General features: G+C 59.3%; 1 protein-coding gene across 3 annotated transcripts; it reads left to right on the top strand.

The window, feature by feature from the left end:
- Nucleotides 1-1,811: 1,811 nt before the first annotated feature.
- SLC4A1 (solute carrier family 4 member 1 (Diego blood group)) lies at nt 1,812-16,563 on the top strand. Of its 3 annotated transcripts, none has more exons than XM_053661324.1 (20): nt 1,813-1,941; nt 4,699-4,781; nt 4,905-4,995; nt 5,971-6,035; nt 6,900-7,080; nt 7,187-7,322; nt 7,762-7,885; nt 8,007-8,091; nt 8,213-8,397; nt 8,880-9,090; nt 9,328-9,540; nt 9,717-9,865; nt 9,988-10,182; nt 10,957-11,130; nt 11,579-11,668; nt 12,143-12,309; nt 12,825-13,078; nt 13,957-14,126; nt 14,218-14,394; nt 15,072-16,563. In XM_053661324.1, the coding sequence occupies exons 2-20, from the start codon at nt 4,767-4,769 to the stop codon at nt 15,150-15,152; spliced, it is 2,763 nt and encodes a 920-aa protein (XP_053517299.1). In that variant the 5' UTR covers nt 1,813-1,941; nt 4,699-4,766; the 3' UTR covers nt 15,153-16,563. The 3 variants fall into 3 exon arrangements, with proteins under 3 accessions (XP_053517300.1, XP_053517299.1, XP_037018083.2); XM_037162188.2 differs by having other exon boundaries at nt 1,813-1,949; XM_053661325.1 differs by lacking the exon at nt 13,957-14,126 and having other exon boundaries at nt 1,812-1,949.
- The last annotated feature ends 367 nt before the right edge of the window (nt 16,564-16,930 follow it).

Below are 16,930 nucleotides of genomic sequence, written 5' to 3'. Positions count from 1 at the left end.
GGGGGAGGTTGGGAGGAGCACCTACGTCGGGTGGGGAGAGACGAGAGGGACGGCGCTGGTGCCTTGGTGCAACAGAAGGAAAGGGGCATGAGCAGGGGCAGGAGTGACCCAGGGTGGGTACCTGCGGCAGGCAGAGGGGCGCCCGGGCCCCCTCTGGGCTGTGGCGGGAGGGCAGGGCTGTCCTTTGACATTTGTTGCCGAAGGCCACAGGAAGCAGCTCAGAGATTCCACCAGCGGGGAGAGTGAGCTCCTGCCTGGAGCAGGGAGCTCAGGGCTTAGCGTGAGGCAGAATGAAGCCCTGAGTTCCGGCTCTGGTTGCACCAGCCCGGGGCCCTGGGGCAAGTCACCTACCTTCCCGCCCTTGTGTCCTCACCCGTGAGAGGAAAATAACAACAATAAGCAGCACCTTCCTCAGACGCATTTGGAGAGCTCCGAGAGAGAACGCATGTGCACTGCTGGGCGCAGAGCCCAGTACGGGGCAAGGGGAAGGGGGTCCCTGTTCACTGGTTCATCAGTTACTCTTCTCCCTGTGAAGCCACTTTGCCTCTCTGCTGCGTTAGTGTCCTCCTCTGTAAAACGGGGAGGCTGGCAAGATTAAGTGTGAGCACCAGGGGAAGCCCCCAGCCCAGTGCCCAGAAAAGAAGCCCCATCAGCTGGAGGATCCAGCTCTCGTCAGTCCCTGCCCTTTTCTCTCTGCCAGCGCTCGGCAGCGTGGGCTTGTGGTGGAGACGCAGGAAATGACTGTAGCATTGCTGGATATGCCCATTTCTCTGTCCCTGTCTCTGAGTTTCTATATTTGGGATCCAAAGCAGAGGACCCCCAAGCTGGCAACCGTTCTCTCACTTTATAGATGAGGGCACTGAAGAACAGAGAGGGACAGGCACTTGCCCAGGGTCCCACAGCCTGTCAGTAGCAGAGCTGGGCTGGGATGATTTCCTGCCTCCACTGCCCAGAGCAGCGTCCACAAACCCCCCTTGCTGTCTGCTGTCAAATGCTCTTCTTACTTGCCGATATGAACTCCTCTTTCAGTCGGTGCCTGTTTGGCAACCGAAGCCCAGGAAGAGGTGACCAGCCCCAGTACCCCCAGGAGCAGAGACTGCCCCACTGGGGGAGTGTGGGGAGGGGCACAGCGTGGGCAGAGAATGCGGGCTGCTCTGGGCAGGAGGCTGACAGAGGAGCCAGTGTGCCCAGACATTGCGGCTTTGTGAGCTCCACGCTCCTGTGTGGGGAAGATTGTTTTGTTGACCTGACATTGTTTCAGGTTGACTGAATGGCAGCGTCTTAAGACCCAGGTGCCAGCTCTTTGGAACCAGCCGGAGTCTTGGGCAGGGGGCAGTCAGGGCACCCTCATCTGGAGCAAGAAGGGAAGGGGGCTGCCTGGGCCCTGTGAGTACTGAGCAGGTGCCCCAGGGGCAAGGGTGCAGAGGAAGAGCAAGTCCTGAGGGGGACACTGAGAGAGAAGAGAAGGTGCCTGTGCTGCTGCTCGGGGCCAGAGCAGAGGGGCCTGGCCAGAGTGAGGATGGACAGAAGCAGGGCCGGGGCATCCACGGGCTGGGGCCAGACCTGCCAGGAGCGGGGAGCTCTGAGAACCCAGCCATCAAACCTTAGTGCACAAAGGAAGACCAGGGAATCCTAGGGGCCAGGAGGGAGGCGTCGGGGGCTGGCCAGCTGGGGTGGGGTGGGCCAGACTCACAGCTGTCCAGATGTGTGTGAGAGATAACTCTGTTTACTGGGCACCCAGTGGGAGCAGGGAGGGGGGTGAGAAGGGGCTCCCATGGCCCATGGGGCGGGCAGATTAGGAGGCGGGGGCATGAGTCAGGGGTTTGCAAGCTGCCCCTGGGGCGAAGGAGCGAGAACCTGGAGCTGCTGGAGCAGGTGTGAGCTCGGCTGGTCGCAGAGGGCACCACAGCTGCAGGAGTTCCTGGAGGGACCCCAGGGCTGGTGAGCAGGTGCGCGGGGCCGGGAGGGGCTGGGGCTGGTCCCGTGGTGGCTGTTGTGAGGGGTCCGCAGGTGCCCATCCTAAGCCTTTGCCGAAATGGGCCCAGGTGCTCTGACCTCCAAGGGGGGTGCAGATGGGTACGGTGAGGACATGGCAATGTGCGTTGTTGTCCCTAAGGGCACAGGCCCACTGGCACCTGCCATTGGGGTGAGCGGGTCGGCAGATATTAAGAAAATGAGCTGGTATCAGGAAAAAGTTGCCGGCATGTGGCAGCAGGGGTGTGTGGGGCTGGTGTGTAAATGTGTGTCTGAGTCCCTGGCATGCTCCCCCAGATCCCACAGACTCAGTTCTCACCCCCCAGCCCCCTCTTTCCCCCACGTATGGGGATCCCCAGGCTACCTCATCATGCTCTTAGGAGAAAAGTTGTTGCCCTGGCTGGTGTGGCTCACTGGATTGAGTTCCGGACTGCAAACCAAAGGGTCGCCGGTTCAATTCCTGGTCAGGGCATATGCCTGGAGTTGTGGGTCAGGTCCCCAGTTGTTCTCCTCCCCTTCCCCTCTTTCTAAAAATAAATGAAGAAAATCTGAAAAAAAAGAAGGAAAAGTCATCAGCGGACACTTCTCCCATCGGGTCATTTCAGGGAGTCTATTAGGGAGATCACTGTCCCCGCTCTAGGGAGCCTTTGGAGGGAAAGGAGGAGGAGTCTCTGACCACCGAGGATCTGGAAGCACTTAGGCCAGTTCCGAGGGAACTGGGAAATGGGAGGGGACGGAGGCAGCAAGTCTGACCTTGACACCCAGGAGTAACGACAATGCCAGCAGAGGCTTACACAGAGCTCCTTACGTGCAGGCGCTATGTTAAATGCTTTATACACACGGCGTAGGGCCGTCACCGTCTATGAGGCAGATATTATTATTACCCCATGTTTTAGAAGATTTTATTTACTTATTTTTAGAGGGGAAGGAAGGGAGAAAGAGAGGGAGAGAATCATCAGTGTGTCGCTGCCTCCCGTGCACACCCCCACCAGGCACCTGGCCCGCAACCCAGCTGTGTGCCCTGACTGGGAATTGAACCAGCGACCCCCTGGCTCGCATGCTGGCACCAATCCACTGAGCCACAACAGCCAGGGCTATTATTACCCCATTTTATAGATGAAAAAACTAAAGCACAGAGAGGTTGAGTTACTTGTCCTAGATCACACAGCCGCATAGTTAGTAAATGGCAGGGCTAGGACTTGAACCCAGAGAGTCCATGCTCTTACTCACTAACACTAAATCAGCTAACAGCTGTTTTCTCTTATGGGGGCAACTCAGTCTAATGGTTAGAGACATAGCTAGAGTCAGGGAGGCCAGGGTTTAAATTCCTCTCTGACACCTACCCACTAGGGGACTGAAGCAAGTAAACCTCTCTGAACCTGTAAAACGGGGCTAATGACATTGCCCGCTTCCCGAAGTGGTTGGGGTTATGATACAGGTTGGCACAGCTCGGTGCACTGCAGGGGCGATCACGCAAAGCTGGTGCTATGCCACCCGGGAGCCCTCTCTGTCATCTGGTCGCCACCCCGCTCCCCACTCTTCCAGCTGTGCTCCACCTTCCGGGCTCCAGATGCCCGGCTCGCCCTTATCTGGCCTTGCCCCGGCCTGCCGGCCGGCCAGGTGTCCAATGCACTTCCAGAGGCAGGGCAGCGACCAGGGAGGAGGCTCTTATCAATGTGAGGCAGAGCACGGCCTGCAGCGGGAGGGCGGCTGGGCGTGGCGGCGGCAGCAATCTGGGCCACGGGTGCACCTTCCGAGGCCCTGGATGAGCACAAGCCACCTCCATTCCCCCCTCTTCTCAGAACCCCGGGAGGAAGGCCCACTTGTCACACAGATGGAATGACCAACACCTCAGAGCGGCAATTTTCAACCGCTGGGCCGCGGCACTCTGGTGCCCTGCAAGACGTTTTAAAACACGCAGCACCTGACTATTTAGTCCGGGGCACTGACCTCTTCCCTTAGATTGTCAAATCAAAAATGACAACAGGCAGCACAACAGCCTTCCGCTGTCAATGAATCAGAATTATGCCTAATTTTCTTTGTCAGATCGGCAAAAAATATGTTTTTGGTGTGCCACAGAATTTTAGTAATTAGTTTATGTGTGCCACAAGATGAAAAAGTTTGCAAATTGCTGACCTAGACAGAGTCCGGGAGTGCCCGCGGCTGCTCAGCCGGGCAGGAGCAGAGAGGCAGCCTGAGTGTCTGGGTTCTCTGGTCCTGGGGGCCCCTCTGACCCCCCCCCCACCTCCCAGGCAGGAGGCAGGCCAGAGTCCCAGCCCCATGGGTGGGACTTCTACCGCCTAAGCTTTGTCACCCTTGAGAATTCCAGGGATCTGAGGCCCAGGCAGAGGCAAAGCCAGAGAAGAAAGAAAGAGAAGAAAGATGGCAGAGGCAGGGAAGCCTGGGGAGAGGGGGCGGGAAGGGGCAGAAGAGGGAGGGAAAACATGTGCAGTCAGGATCTTCGAGGGGCAAGCCCCGTGCCGTGGGGACGGTCTCGTGCTCAGGTTCTGGGACACCCCATGCTCAGCACTTACCTTACCCTCACCCCAAAGCAGGGCCCCTCCCTTTCCCAGTTTGATGGGTCATGCCCTCCACCCATACCTCCTTCCTCTGACCCCACTGAATCCCAACACCTGGGGTCCCCCTTCACTCAAATGCGGTACCCCTCTGGGGAGGATCAGGAGACCCCAAAACGCCCTGTGTCTCACTCAGCCTTCCCCGCAGGGACCCGCACTGCGGGTTATGCTGGGGGCTCCGATCCCCAAGAATAATTGGACAGTCGGGACAGCGCCATGGTGGATTTGCGGGTGAGTCTCTCCTGGCATCTGCTGGGCTCCTCCTGGGGCGCTGGGCACCTGGCCCCAAACTCCTACCTTCACGGGGACTCAGGGAGCCCCTCACAGCCCCGCCCTGATGGCCACTTCCCACAGGAGGAGTATGAAGAGGGGCTAGAAGAGATTCTGGAGGAGGAGGAGTATGAAGACCCAGGTGTCCCTGCGCCCCAGGTGGTGGAGCCTGAAGGTGAGCCGCATCGCCCTCCCTCCACTGGGGCGAGGTGCTGAGCCCCGGGCAGGGACATTGGGGAACCTGTCCTCCCCCCTTCTCTGAACTCCCCCCGCACTGCCCCAACCCCAGGGGAGTTTTCCTATGATCCTGGCTGATTGAAACATAAACAGAGTTTTGTTTGAAATGATCACAGGAGGGGACGGGGGCAGTGGGCAGGACCAGTCACCCATCACCGTCACTATGCCCCTCAGAGTCATGAGAGGGCAGCCAGGCCTGTCTGGGGCAATGGCAGGAGCCCCCGTGCCCCTGTGCCCATCCAATGCTGGCCTCTAGGCCAGGCACTGGCTTTGTCCTGGGAATATTGCTCCATTTGGAGGCCCAAAGGTCCTGAAAAATGAGGGGCCTTGGGGACCCCCAGGGCAGAGAGACATCAGGAAACCTTCCTTGGCCTGTCCAAGGTCTTAGTTGGGGAGCCCCAGGCAGGCACCTATTTACTGTCAACAGGACTTAAGTGCAGGCAATCGCTATTGAAGATAAGAGGCCCTTCTGGGGAATGCGGTCTGGGGTGGGGAGGCATGCGGGCAATATAAGGGCAGACCCCACCCTGGTGCCCAGAGCTCAGCCTGGAGGCGGGGAGACGCTGGGCTGGCAGGACTGTTGAGGCAGGTGAGGAGGGGAACTGGTCCTAGAAGGTGGCAAGAGGGGGAGGAGACCCTAAGGAAACCCCGAAAATTGCCACTCAGGTCTCTCCAATTGCCTTGGAGACGACCCTCCTGATGGTCACTGAAGACGAGTCCCAGGGCTAGGCGTGGAGTGACAGAGCCAGACGGAGCCAAGGACAGGCGTGGGGAGCCACAGCCACCGAGTGGCAGGGGTGGGTTAGGGGTACAAGGGTCCCAGCAGGACAGTATGTGGCACTGGCTTCTGAGGCTGATGGCGGGTGGTGCAGAATTGTCTGCGGGCAGCGCTGACCGGCCCCTGGCTTTCCAGCTCACCTCACCGAGCCACCGACCACCGTAGACTACCACAATACCGTGCAGCCAGGCACCCACGAGGTGAGGACCCCCGTCTCCCCCAGTCTCCTCCCTGTACTGCCCTTGGGACCCACCATTCCACCAGGGGGGAGTGAGGGCGGATACGGCTTCAAACAGGCCACGGACAGAGAAGGAGTGGGTGTCCTGGGAAACTGGTGGAGGGGAAGGGGACAGCCCCATCACGCAGAGACCCAGGCCCCCTTCCACGGAGGAAGGAGTTTGCAGGGTGGAGAGAAACTAGCTGCTGCGGGTCGGAGTCTGCAAGCCCTGCGGCCCTGGCTGGGTTGTCGGGAGCTCCCTGGGGAGCACAGAAATAAATAACACTCCCCTCTGCCCAGGCTCCCCATGTCCCTGCTGGGCCCCCAGAGAGTCTTGCTGGTTAGGACATTTGTCCTGCACTCAGCTAGCCCTTTGCGAGTGGCCAGCTGGCCCCAAAGAAACCAAGAACAAGCTGAACCACACTCTCACTCAACATTCTTGGAGGCCGGAGGCAACCCAGTGACCCAGAGGCTTCCCTCTCCTTCCCCTTTGAAGTGCCCGCTCTCACACCCACATAGGTCCTGAGGTTGTCCAAACGCCTCTGAAACGGAGTCTGGGTTTGGGAGTCAGGGAGGCTGAGGAACAGAGCTGGAAGTGTGGGCCATGCCTCTGGGACCCCCAGACATCTCCCCACACTTCCCAGCTCATTCACACTCCAGGCTGGAGCTCCCGGTGTCCCCTGTCCCTCCAAGCTTGGGATCTGCCCCCAAATGCTCCAGGGTCCTGGGCCCCCTACAAACACCTCTCAGAGTCTGCTGAGTTGCCCACGGGGCCCTGGGCTGCCAGTCTCCCCACAGCCCGGCCCTGAGCCTGGTGATGGGCTAACTCGGGCCTGTGGGGCTGCAGGTCTACGTGGAGCTGCAGGAACTGGTGATGGATGAGAAGAACCGGGAGCTTCGGTGGATGGAGGCAGCGCGCTGGGTGCGGCTGGAGGAGAACCTCAGTGGGGACGGGGCCTGGGGCCGCCCACACCTGTCCTACCTCACCTTCTGGAGTCTCCTGGAGCTGCAGAGAGCCTTCGCCAAGGGTGAGCCCCGTGGGGCCCCTCTGCGACCCCCTCACGGCACGTGAAGCTTGCTGGGAGGAGGAGGGCCACGATCCAGCTGAGCAGCTGACTCCTCCGTGGTCTGCAGGGACTGTCCTCCTGGATCTGCCGGAGACCTCCCTGGCTGGAGTGGCCAACCAGCTGCTGGACAGGTTTATCTACGAGGAGCAGATCCGGCCGCAGAACCGAGAGGAGCTGCTCCGGGTCCTGCTGCTCAAACACAGGTGCCCCTGCCTGCCCGGACCTGGACTCTACTCCCAAAGGGCCTGCCTCCCTAGCCCACCTGCCCCGAGCTTGCCCTGGGAGCCCACGTGCTGCCCCGCCTGCCAGGTTGGGGCCCACTTTTCTTCCAGGACAGCTCCTGCCTCTGACACCTCTTGAGGGGCGGCCGTGTCTCCATGCTTGGATTTGGGGACTCTGGTTCCCAGGAGGGCAGACTCTCCAGGCCTTTCCCTCCATTCATTCTTTGGGCTCCACCTACTCATTCCAGACAGAGGCCAAGCGCTGACATCCGCTACATCCTTCAGAAGAGGCTGCCTCCCCTGCCCCGGGGACCCTGCAGTCAGGTCCCTAGAAAGTCCTAGCTGGTCCCTCCCACCAGCAGCTCTGCTAATGGCCCATGAGTTCAACCCACTCAGCCCGCGTCCCCTCTCTCTCCTGCAGCCATGCCGGAGAACTAGAGGCCCTGGAGGGCGTGAAGCCCGCGGTCTTGACGCACTCCGGGAGCCCCTCAGAGCCTCTGCTCCCCCAGCAACCCTCGCTGGAAATTCAGCTATTCTGTGAACAGGTGAGGCCGTACGAGGGTTGTGTGGGAGAGGCAGGAAGCCTACACTTGGACATAATTAGAATCAAGAGTATGGAGGGGAGGAGGGGGCTGGATGTTCCCCTTACCACCCTCCTTCCAACAGGGAGAGGGGGGCACAGAAGGCCGCTCTCCATCTGGAATTTTGGAAAAGATCCCTCCGGACTCAGAGGCCACCCTGGTGCTAGTGGGTGAGCAGTGGTGCCCCCTGGCCACTCGCCCCTCGACACCCGAAGCTACCCCTCCGGTCCTGGCCCAGCAGTGCCCTCGCAGCTGGGCGGACTACATCATGTCCACCACCCTGTCCCACAGGCCGAGCCACCTTCCTGGAGCGGCCGGTGCTGGGCTTCGTGCGGCTGCAGGAGCCCACAGAGCTGGAGGACGCGGTGGAGCTGCCGGTGCCCGTGCGCTTCCTGCTTGTGCTGCTGGGGCCCGAGGCCCCTCACACCGACTACAATCAGCTGGGCAGGGCGGCGGCCACCCTCATGTCAGAGAGGGTGAGGAGGGGCCGGCGAGGGCGCTGGGGGGGCAGTTAGGACCCACTCTCCAGTCCGGACTGGCCCTGGTCACTTTTAGCATCACCAGTTTGGCCCGTTCAGTCTAATGCAGCTGTTTCTGACCTGCCTGACCCAAGGAACCTGGCCCAGCCCTGTCCGATCTGGCCGGGCCTAACCTGGCCCACTCTGGTCCACATGGACCTCCCTGGTCCATTCCGGCCTGGTATGGCCTAGTCTGCTCTGGCCCCACCTGGGCCGCTGGAAGCCACCTGGTTGGCTTTAGCTCTTTCTCCGTTCCTCACTCAGGGCCTTGTCTGCCTTCCCCACCCCCTTTCAGAGTGGGAGGTGGAGGTAGGCAAGCCAGTGGTTCCTAGCCCGAAGGATCTGGGTGAGAGGTGCTGGGGGGGAGGGCCCTGGCTGTGGACTCCTGGGTCCTTTCACTGGCAGGTGCAGGCCACCCTGACCCTCTTTCTGGCCCCCAGGTGTTCCGCATGGACGCATACCTGGCGCAGAGTCGGGAAGAGCTGGCACGCTCGCTGGAGGGCTTCCTGGACTGCAGCCTGGTGCTGCCTCCCTCGGACGCGCCCTCGGAGCAGGCCCTGCTCGGCCTGGTGCCCGTGCAGCGGGAGCTGCTGCGAAGACGCCACCTGCCCAGCCCTGCCAAGCCGGATCCCAGCTTCTACAAGGGCCTAGGTACCTGTCCTGCCCAGCCCGAGGCTGTCTGAGCTCCACAGCCCCTCAGACCCCTGCGCCCCCTGTGAGCCCCTGGGTCCCCTCTTCCCATCAGATACCCTCGGGCCCCTTCTCCCTTCCTCATGCCGCCAGCCCCCTCGGCCACTCCGGTCCCATCAGGTGATACTCCCTCGTCACCCTTCTCCTCACACCTCCCCCTGTTACCCCCTCTGACCATGTTCCTGTCATTCACTACAGATTTAAATGGGGGTCCAGGGGTGCCTGGTGGCCCAGATGACCCTCTGCAGCGAACAGGCATGTTCTTTGGAGGCCTGGTGCGTGACATAAAGCGCCGTTACCCTCGATACTTGAGCGACATCACGGATGCCCTCAGCCCCCAGGTCCTGGCCGCCGTCATCTTCATCTACTTTGCTGCTCTGTCACCCTCCATCACCTTCGGTGGCCTTCTGGGTCAGTGCCTCCACGTGTCCCCCACCCTGTCCTCAGAGCCTTGGGCCTCTGTGTGGGCCCTGACTTCCGCCCTGGACTGACACTCTGGATCCCTGCATCAGCCAGCCCCTGACATGCTTCCCTGGCCCATGGAAATGATCTCCTGACCTTGACCCTGCTGTGACTTCTACCCACAGGAGAGAAGACCCAGAACCAGATGGGGGTGTCAGAGCTGCTCATCTCCACCGCAGCGCAGGGCATCCTTTTCTCTCTGCTGGCGGCTCAGCCCCTGCTCGTGGTTGGCTTCTCGGGGCCTCTGCTAGTGTTTGAGGAAGCCTTCTTCTCGGTAGCTCCGTTCTGGCCCCTTTGTGACCCTGTAACTGGGCCCTGGCCCCGCCCCTCGCTGCCCCACCTGATGCACAGTGTAGGGCCCCTCTGTCTGACCCCAGCTCCCTCTGACCCCTGCAGTTCTGCAACAATAACGGCCTGGAGTACCTCGTGGGTCGTGTGTGGATCGGCTTTTGGCTCATTCTGCTGGTGGTGCTGGTGGTGGCCTTCGAGGGCAGCTTCCTGGTCCGCTTCATCTCCCGCTACACCCAGGAGATCTTCTCCTTCCTCATCTCCCTCATCTTCATCTATGAGACGTTCTCGAAGTTGATCAAGGTGGGCATGTGAACGAACACGGGGGTGCGCCCGCCTGAGACTGAGCACAGACTGTGCACACATGTCTGCATGGCTTTTGTGTGGCCGTGTTTTCATGGTATGTGACTGTGAGCACACACATGTCTACACCTGCCAAGGTAGTCTTTCCGTGACTGTGCATGAGGGGTCCCTCCGTGCACACATGTCCATGTTCACAACCACACACAGAGTAACCAATGGGTAAGCGTGCATGAGGAGAAAAGCGTGCATGTGTTCTATGCAGCGGGGGTGACAGAGGCTCTGCTGAAGGCCCCTGGCCTCTCCTGCACGTGCCCCAAGAAGCACAGGTCCTGCGGAGGACACGCCCTGCCCGCTCCACACTGCCACCTCACACTGTGTCTGCGTTTGATGTGGAGAAAGGATGGACACTGTTTGTCCGCCCCTGGTTCTGTTGGTTGGTGGGTCTACCCAAGTCCCTGAAGCCCTGCACTGCAGCCTCCTCATGTCTCCCAGGCCCTGGGTGATCGCACTCACACACACACACACACACACACACACACACACACACACACTCACACACACACACACACTCATTGCCTTTGTGGCCCACCCCACCCAAGCCTACCTGGTCCTCACTCCTGAAAACCAAGCTGTAGAATCCTATTGCCCCTCTGTAGCCACATCAGTTGAGGAAGAAGGTAGGTGGATGGATGATAGATGTACAGGTGAATGATGGACAGAGGATGGATGGATGGATGGATGAAGGGAACAGGGTGCCTTGTTTTTCTGCTGCAGATCTTCCAGGACCACCCGCTGCAGAAGCATTATGCCCACAACGTGACGATAGAGCCCAAACCTCAGGCTGCCCTGCCCAACACAGCCCTCCTCTCCCTCGTGCTTATGGCTGGCACCTTCTTCTTCGCCATGATGCTGCGCAAGTTCAAGAACAGCTCCTACTTCCCCGGCAAGGTCAGCACGTGGTCTCCACCTGCCCTTGCCCACACTGCGCGATATCTCAGTCTGAAGCAGCCCAAGTTTCCCAATGCCATTACCTTCCCTTCTTACCCTAGAGTCTCCTTTCCAGTTCTGAGCCTCCCCAGCCCCCTCCTTATCCAGGATCCCACTCCTCAGGCAAAGCCTGTCTCAGTTCCTCAGCATGTCCAGGCCCGGGCTGAGAACCCAATGGGGGGCCACGGACGGATGGTGCTTAGAAAGGGGCGGAGAAACTGGGGGGCCAGGGGTGGGGCAGGTCCAAAGGAGAAGCAAGGAGGTAAGTACACTGAGGTACAAAACAGAGCTGTTGACAGCCCCCCTGGGAAGAATAGGGCCCCCTGGGTGAAGATGGGGCACAAGTGTGGGCAAGTGGGAGGCAGGGAGCACCTGGGCACTAACCGCTGGTTCCGCCTCGTGCCCTCAGCTGCGACGGATCATCGGGGACTTCGGGGTTCCCATCTCCATCCTGATCATGGTCATCGTGGATTTCTTCATCAAGGACACCTATACCCAGGTGACCCTTTCCTTCCACCCTCATTTCATTTCTCCAGCTTGCTCCTGTCCCAGAGCAGCTTTCCCAAAGCTGAAGCCAGCTAGAACTACCCATTATCCCCTGGAAGCCCCACATTCTTCCCACAGCCCTATAGAACCCCCTGGCTAAAGCAAGGGCCTGGGTCAGTTTGCCCCCTTCATTCCTTCACCCAGGGCAGCAGGAAAGAATCTGCTCTGGTGCCAGGCAGATCTGAATATGAGTCTCACTCCACCACCCAATAGCTGTGTGATAAAAAGCAAGCCACAACCTCTCCGACACTGTCTTCTCATCTTTGAAGTTGGGAATGAGATGTACATAAAAGGCTTAGCGTAGGGACTGGGGACAAAGTAGGTGTGCGATATAAGTGAGCTCCCAAGGGTCCAGGACCTGTCTCCCCCATCCTCCCTTCCCCACCCCCCCTGCCCTGGGGTTCTGACCAGCATCCCCCTCGTGCAGAAACTCAGCGTGCCTTCCGGCCTCGAGGTGTCCAACTCCTCCGCCCGGGGCTGGGTCATCCACCCGCTGGGCTTGTATATCCCTTTCCCCATCTGGATGATGTTTGCCTCCGCTCTGCCTGCACTTCTGGTCTTCATCCTCATCTTCCTCGAGTCCCAGATCACCACGTAAGAGCCAGCATGGGGCTGGGCCTGGAGAGTCTGAGGCAGAGACGAAGGGACAGGTTGCAGGCAGGCAAGTCACCAAGGACTGATGCTAATTAGTCCCAGCAGAACGTGTGGCCCTCCCTATTCACAAGAATGATGGATGGGCAGGGGCAGGGCCCTGACAATGTGTAATTTAGGGAATCCTTTTTAAGAAGAAAACACAAAATGCAAACGACAGAGTAAGGGGGCAGATCTTAGAAGAGGCCCGTCCCAGTGATGCTCCCTGCGGCTGACACTCCATTAGCTTTAGAGTAAATGTGCCCGTGCACGTTCTAGGCGATGGCTGAAGATGTGTCTGCTTTTAGACTTTGGAGTCTCAAGATGGGGCAGGAAGGAAGGGAGCGAGGAAGTCCAAGGGAGACAGGCACAGAGGCATAAACTGAGGTGCCAAGAAACTCAAGTAGGCGGAAGGAAGTGGGGAGCTGAGAGGGTGGGGGAGGGAGAGCCCCGCTGACCCCTGACCCCCACACCCCCAGGCTGATCATCAGCAAACCGGAGCGCAAGCTGGTCAAGGGCTCCGGCTTCCACCTGGACCTGCTGCTGGTCATCGGCATGGGCGGGCTGGCCGCCATCTTCGGGATGCCCTGGCTCAGCGCCACCACTGTGCGTTCTGTCACCCACGCCAATGCCCTCACCGTCATGGGCAAGGCCAGCACTCCAGGGGCTGCCTCCCAGATCCAGGAGGTCAAGGAGCAGCGGATCAGCGGGCTCCTGGTCTCTGTGCTTGTGGGTGAGTGAGGGCTGGCCATACCCCCACCACTCCCGGCCTCCCTGCCCTTGGCCTCCAACACCTGCCCATTAGGATCCAGCCCCCTCCAGCCCACTGATATGCCTGCTGCCCTCATCTCCTCAGTGTGTTATTCACATGATGGAATTTGAGAGGAAACGCCCAGAGGTGGGCGTCTGAGCAGGAGAGGAGGGAGGGCCTCCTCCACCACTCGAGTGCTCTCTAGACAGAAGTTCAGTGACCTGTGTTCCCGCCCTGCCCTGCTGCTAATTCTATGTCCCTTCTTGTGTCTGGGCCTCAGTTTCCCTTTCTGCTGCTCCATTAGAGGGTTCATTAGATGGCCCTGGGGGCTCCCTAGCTCAGCCACTCTGCAACCAATGCACAGGGCAGGGCCCCGACCATAGTGTGGGGCCAGGGGAGGAGAGGGCAGAGGGCCACAAGGGCGATCTGAGCCTACAGAGGCCGAGAACACAGCTGGGCTTGCCGTGGGCAGCTCTGCGATTGCTGATGGACAGGGGAGGGACATTTCTTAAATAGGAGGCAAAGTCGGTATTAGCTAGAGGAGGGTGATGGAGGCATTCTGGGCTGGGATGAGAAAAAATGTGGGCTTTTCTGACCTCTGGGGCCCCTCCTAGGTTAAAGGAGTTGGCTTTGAAGTTAGGCAGGCCAGAGCTTGACTCCCTGCTCTACAGGTTACTAGCTGTGTGGCCTCAGGCAAGTTCCTTCACCTCTCTGTGTCCTCATCTCTAAAACGGGGGTAGAATCAGTTAAAAGGATCCACAGAAAGGGCTCCACATGGCACCTGCGGCTTCATTCCCTGGACCCTGCTGGTGCCCGTCCTCTGGGGGCGTGAGGCTGAAAGCTCCTGGTTCTCCCCGCAGGCCTGTCCATCCTCATGGGGCCCATCCTGTCCCACATCCCCCTGGCTGTGCTGTTTGGCATCTTCCTCTACATGGGGGTCACATCCCTCAGTGGCATCCAGCTCTTTGACCGCATCTTGCTCCTCTTCAAGCCACCCAAGTACCATCCAGACGTGCCCTACGTCAAGCGGGTACTGGGCCCTCCGGCTGCCCAGCCCTGGGTGGGGTGGGGGTACTGGGAGCCAGGGTAGGGCAGGCGATGACTCCGGTCTGGGCCCACAGGTAAAGACCTGGCGCATGCACTTGTTCACGGTCATCCAGATCATCTGCCTGGCAGTGCTGTGGGCGGTGAAATCCTTCCAGAGCATCTCCCTGGCCCTGCCCTTCATCCTCATCCTCACGGTGCCCCTGCGCCGCTTCCTGCTGCCACTCATCTTCCGGAACCTGGAACTCCAGTGTGTGAGTGGCCGCTCCCCACCTCCACCCCCCAAGGTCTGGGGTAGGAGGGAGGGTGTAGAGAGAGCAGGAGCTGGGAGGCAGGACTCCAGAGCTGGCACGGGGAGGGCGCACCAGAGGGGCTGGGTCTCAGAATTAAGGAAGGCAGAAGGCAGTGTGTTTCAGGTCTAGTTGGGGCCTGGGTTCAAATCCTCACGCTGCCGCGTCCTAGGGTAAGACCTGGAACTAGTGGCCTCATTCTTCTGTGCCTTGGGTTTGCTCCCCTGTAAAAGGGTTGGTGAGAGGGTTAAGAGGCACCCAGGGTGTGTTCCACATGAGCTGTCCCAGCCACTGGGTGGCTGATTCTGTGTTCCTCCGAGTCATTTTGGAAGAGTCCCTTCTCCAGTAGAATCCTTCTAAGACGTGATGCAGGTCCCTGTGGGGCGGGGCGGCCTTGGTGAAGGAGTGCCTTGCCCACGCTCTGGAGGCCCGTACCTTCAGAGGGCATTGTATCCCCAGGGGCTCCCCACCCTTTGGGTGTCTCTCATGTTGGCCAACGCTAGGGGCTGCTAGGCAGGACTCGTCCAAGGTCCAAAGAAAGCCAGGCCTTCCCTAACTCCAGAGGTACTTCTTGCTGCTGGGGTAGGGCTCCTCTGGCCCCTGGGCCGCTCACCCTCTCTCCTTCCTACCCTGCCCTCCAGCTGGACAGCGATGATGCCAAGCCAAGCTTTGATGAGGAGGAAGGTCGGGATGAATACGACGAGGTGCCCATGCCCGTGTGAGAGGAGGACCTGGGCCCCAGACCTCTCCATCACTCCACCGCTCCGCTCTCTCAGGAAACGCAGAAGTTCAGGGGCAACTCATGGACTCCCAGGTCCCCCCTGGGGCAGCAGCTGAGGCCCCAAAGCTGTGGGTGGGGGGAGGATGGGGTGTCTAGGAACCTTCCATAATGGGTGGACTGGCTTTTCTGGCTGGAAATGGCCAGCGGCTCCCCCATTAGGACATTCAAGTTATAGCGCCTCCTGCTGCCGCCCTGCCACATGGGGACACCCTGCTATGAGACAGATCTGAACCCCACTTCCTCATGACACAGACAGGGGCTCTAGTGAGGAAGGGAGCTGGGAGGATGGGTCCAAGTTCCCCCCACTTACTGTGTGACCTAGGGCAAGTCCCTTAACCTCTCCAGCCCCTGCTTCCTCTTCTGTAAAATGGGCATCTTGATAATCATTCCCCCATCACGGGGTGGTTACTGAGGACTAAAGAGAAATGTGAACAGAGGGCTTCGCAGACTCTGAAAGGACCGTTAGGCTGTAGCCATCACTCTTTTCCAAGCCTGCCCAAGGTCACACAGCTCCTGAGCCACAGGATTGGGATTTGAACCCGGTCTCCTGATTCTGAGGCCAGAGGTCTGCACTCTCCTTCAGTCATCCGCCTTCCCACGCTTAGTGACGCTCCTGCAGACCGTCCCTTCCCCTTCTCTGCCCCCACCCCCTACTGAGGGACCCTTTTCTCCGCAGCAGAGAGAGGAGTCCTGGGGAGGACAAGGTGTGGGGGAGGAGACAACCGGGGTGGGAGTCGGGACCCCTGCCTGCTTGCTCCTTCTCCTGCTGCTCTCATTTATTCATTCATCCCACAAACATTTACTGAGCCCCTTGACCCTGTGGACACAGAGGTGACGGAGACCAGACCCTGCCCAGGAGTGGGGAGCGATGGATAACTCATGGTCTGTTCTGGATTTGGATGGAGGGTGGGGGGTGGGAGGTGGGGAGGGAGGAGGGAGGGAAGCTTGTAATTTATTGATTGTGCATTTTCTCAGAGCTATCATTACACTTGTACTTGGGCTTCACACACACCACGACCCAGCATTAGAGACCCACTGCCCCCAACCCCACCCAGGTTGAATGTTGAGGAGAACCCAGATTTGCCAATTGGGGTAGGAAACAGCAGGTCCTGCAGAATATGGGCAAAATCTATTAAAAACAGACAAATAAAAATATGCCCTGGCTGGTGTGGCTCAGTGGATTGAGCACGGGCCTGCAAACCAAAGGGTCACTGGTTCGATTCCCAGTCAGGCCACACGCCTGTGTTGTGGGCCAGGTCCCCAGTAGCGGGTGTGTGAGAGGCAACCACACATTGATGTTTCTCTCCCTCCCTTCCCCTCTCTCTAAAAATAAATAAACAAAATCTTTAATACGTATGTATAAAGAGGTGAGAGAACTGGAAACAGTACGAGAGGATTGAAACTGAGATTCTTGGCGTGACAGAAGAGAAAGGGGGCTTCGGACCCCTGATGGAAAGCCCTTGGGTGCACCCCTGGAGGCCTCCCACCTCACTCTGTAACAGGGGAACGACGTGATACCAGTCTCTAGGGTCGTCATGGGATTAAGTGAGACAGCGCTGGCAAAGCCTTCAGCACGAAGCCTAGCCCCAGGCCCCGGAGGAAGAACTCAGTGTTGGCTGCTGGTTTTGTTGTTCTGCCCGAGCTGTCTCTGTCCCCTCCAACTTTCCGGACCTTGCACACTAGAAGAGAAAGGCACCCTTGCCCTCCATGTCTGGGAAC

The sequence above is a fragment of the Artibeus jamaicensis genome, unplaced genomic scaffold (genome assembly GCF_021234435.1).
Source record: "Artibeus jamaicensis isolate MK-2021 breed Jamaican fruit bat unplaced genomic scaffold, CSHL_Jam_final contig_2259, whole genome shotgun sequence".
NCBI classification, from domain to species: domain Eukaryota; kingdom Metazoa; phylum Chordata; class Mammalia; order Chiroptera; family Phyllostomidae; genus Artibeus; species Artibeus jamaicensis.
The sequence above is the reverse complement of the archived record's forward strand: the minus strand, read 5'-3'. Positions and strand labels throughout refer to the sequence as shown.

What these genes read in the sequence shown, in the direction of transcription:
- SLC4A1 (XM_053661324.1), top strand. An exon ending in CGTTCTCGAAGTTGATCAAG is followed by an intron (nt 10,183 to 10,956) that starts GTGGGCATGTGA and finishes TTTCTGCTGCAG; the next exon opens with ATCTTCCAGGACCACCCGCT. An exon ending in GCTCCTACTTCCCCGGCAAG is followed by an intron (nt 11,131 to 11,578) that starts GTCAGCACGTGG and finishes TCGTGCCCTCAG; the next exon opens with CTGCGACGGATCATCGGGGA.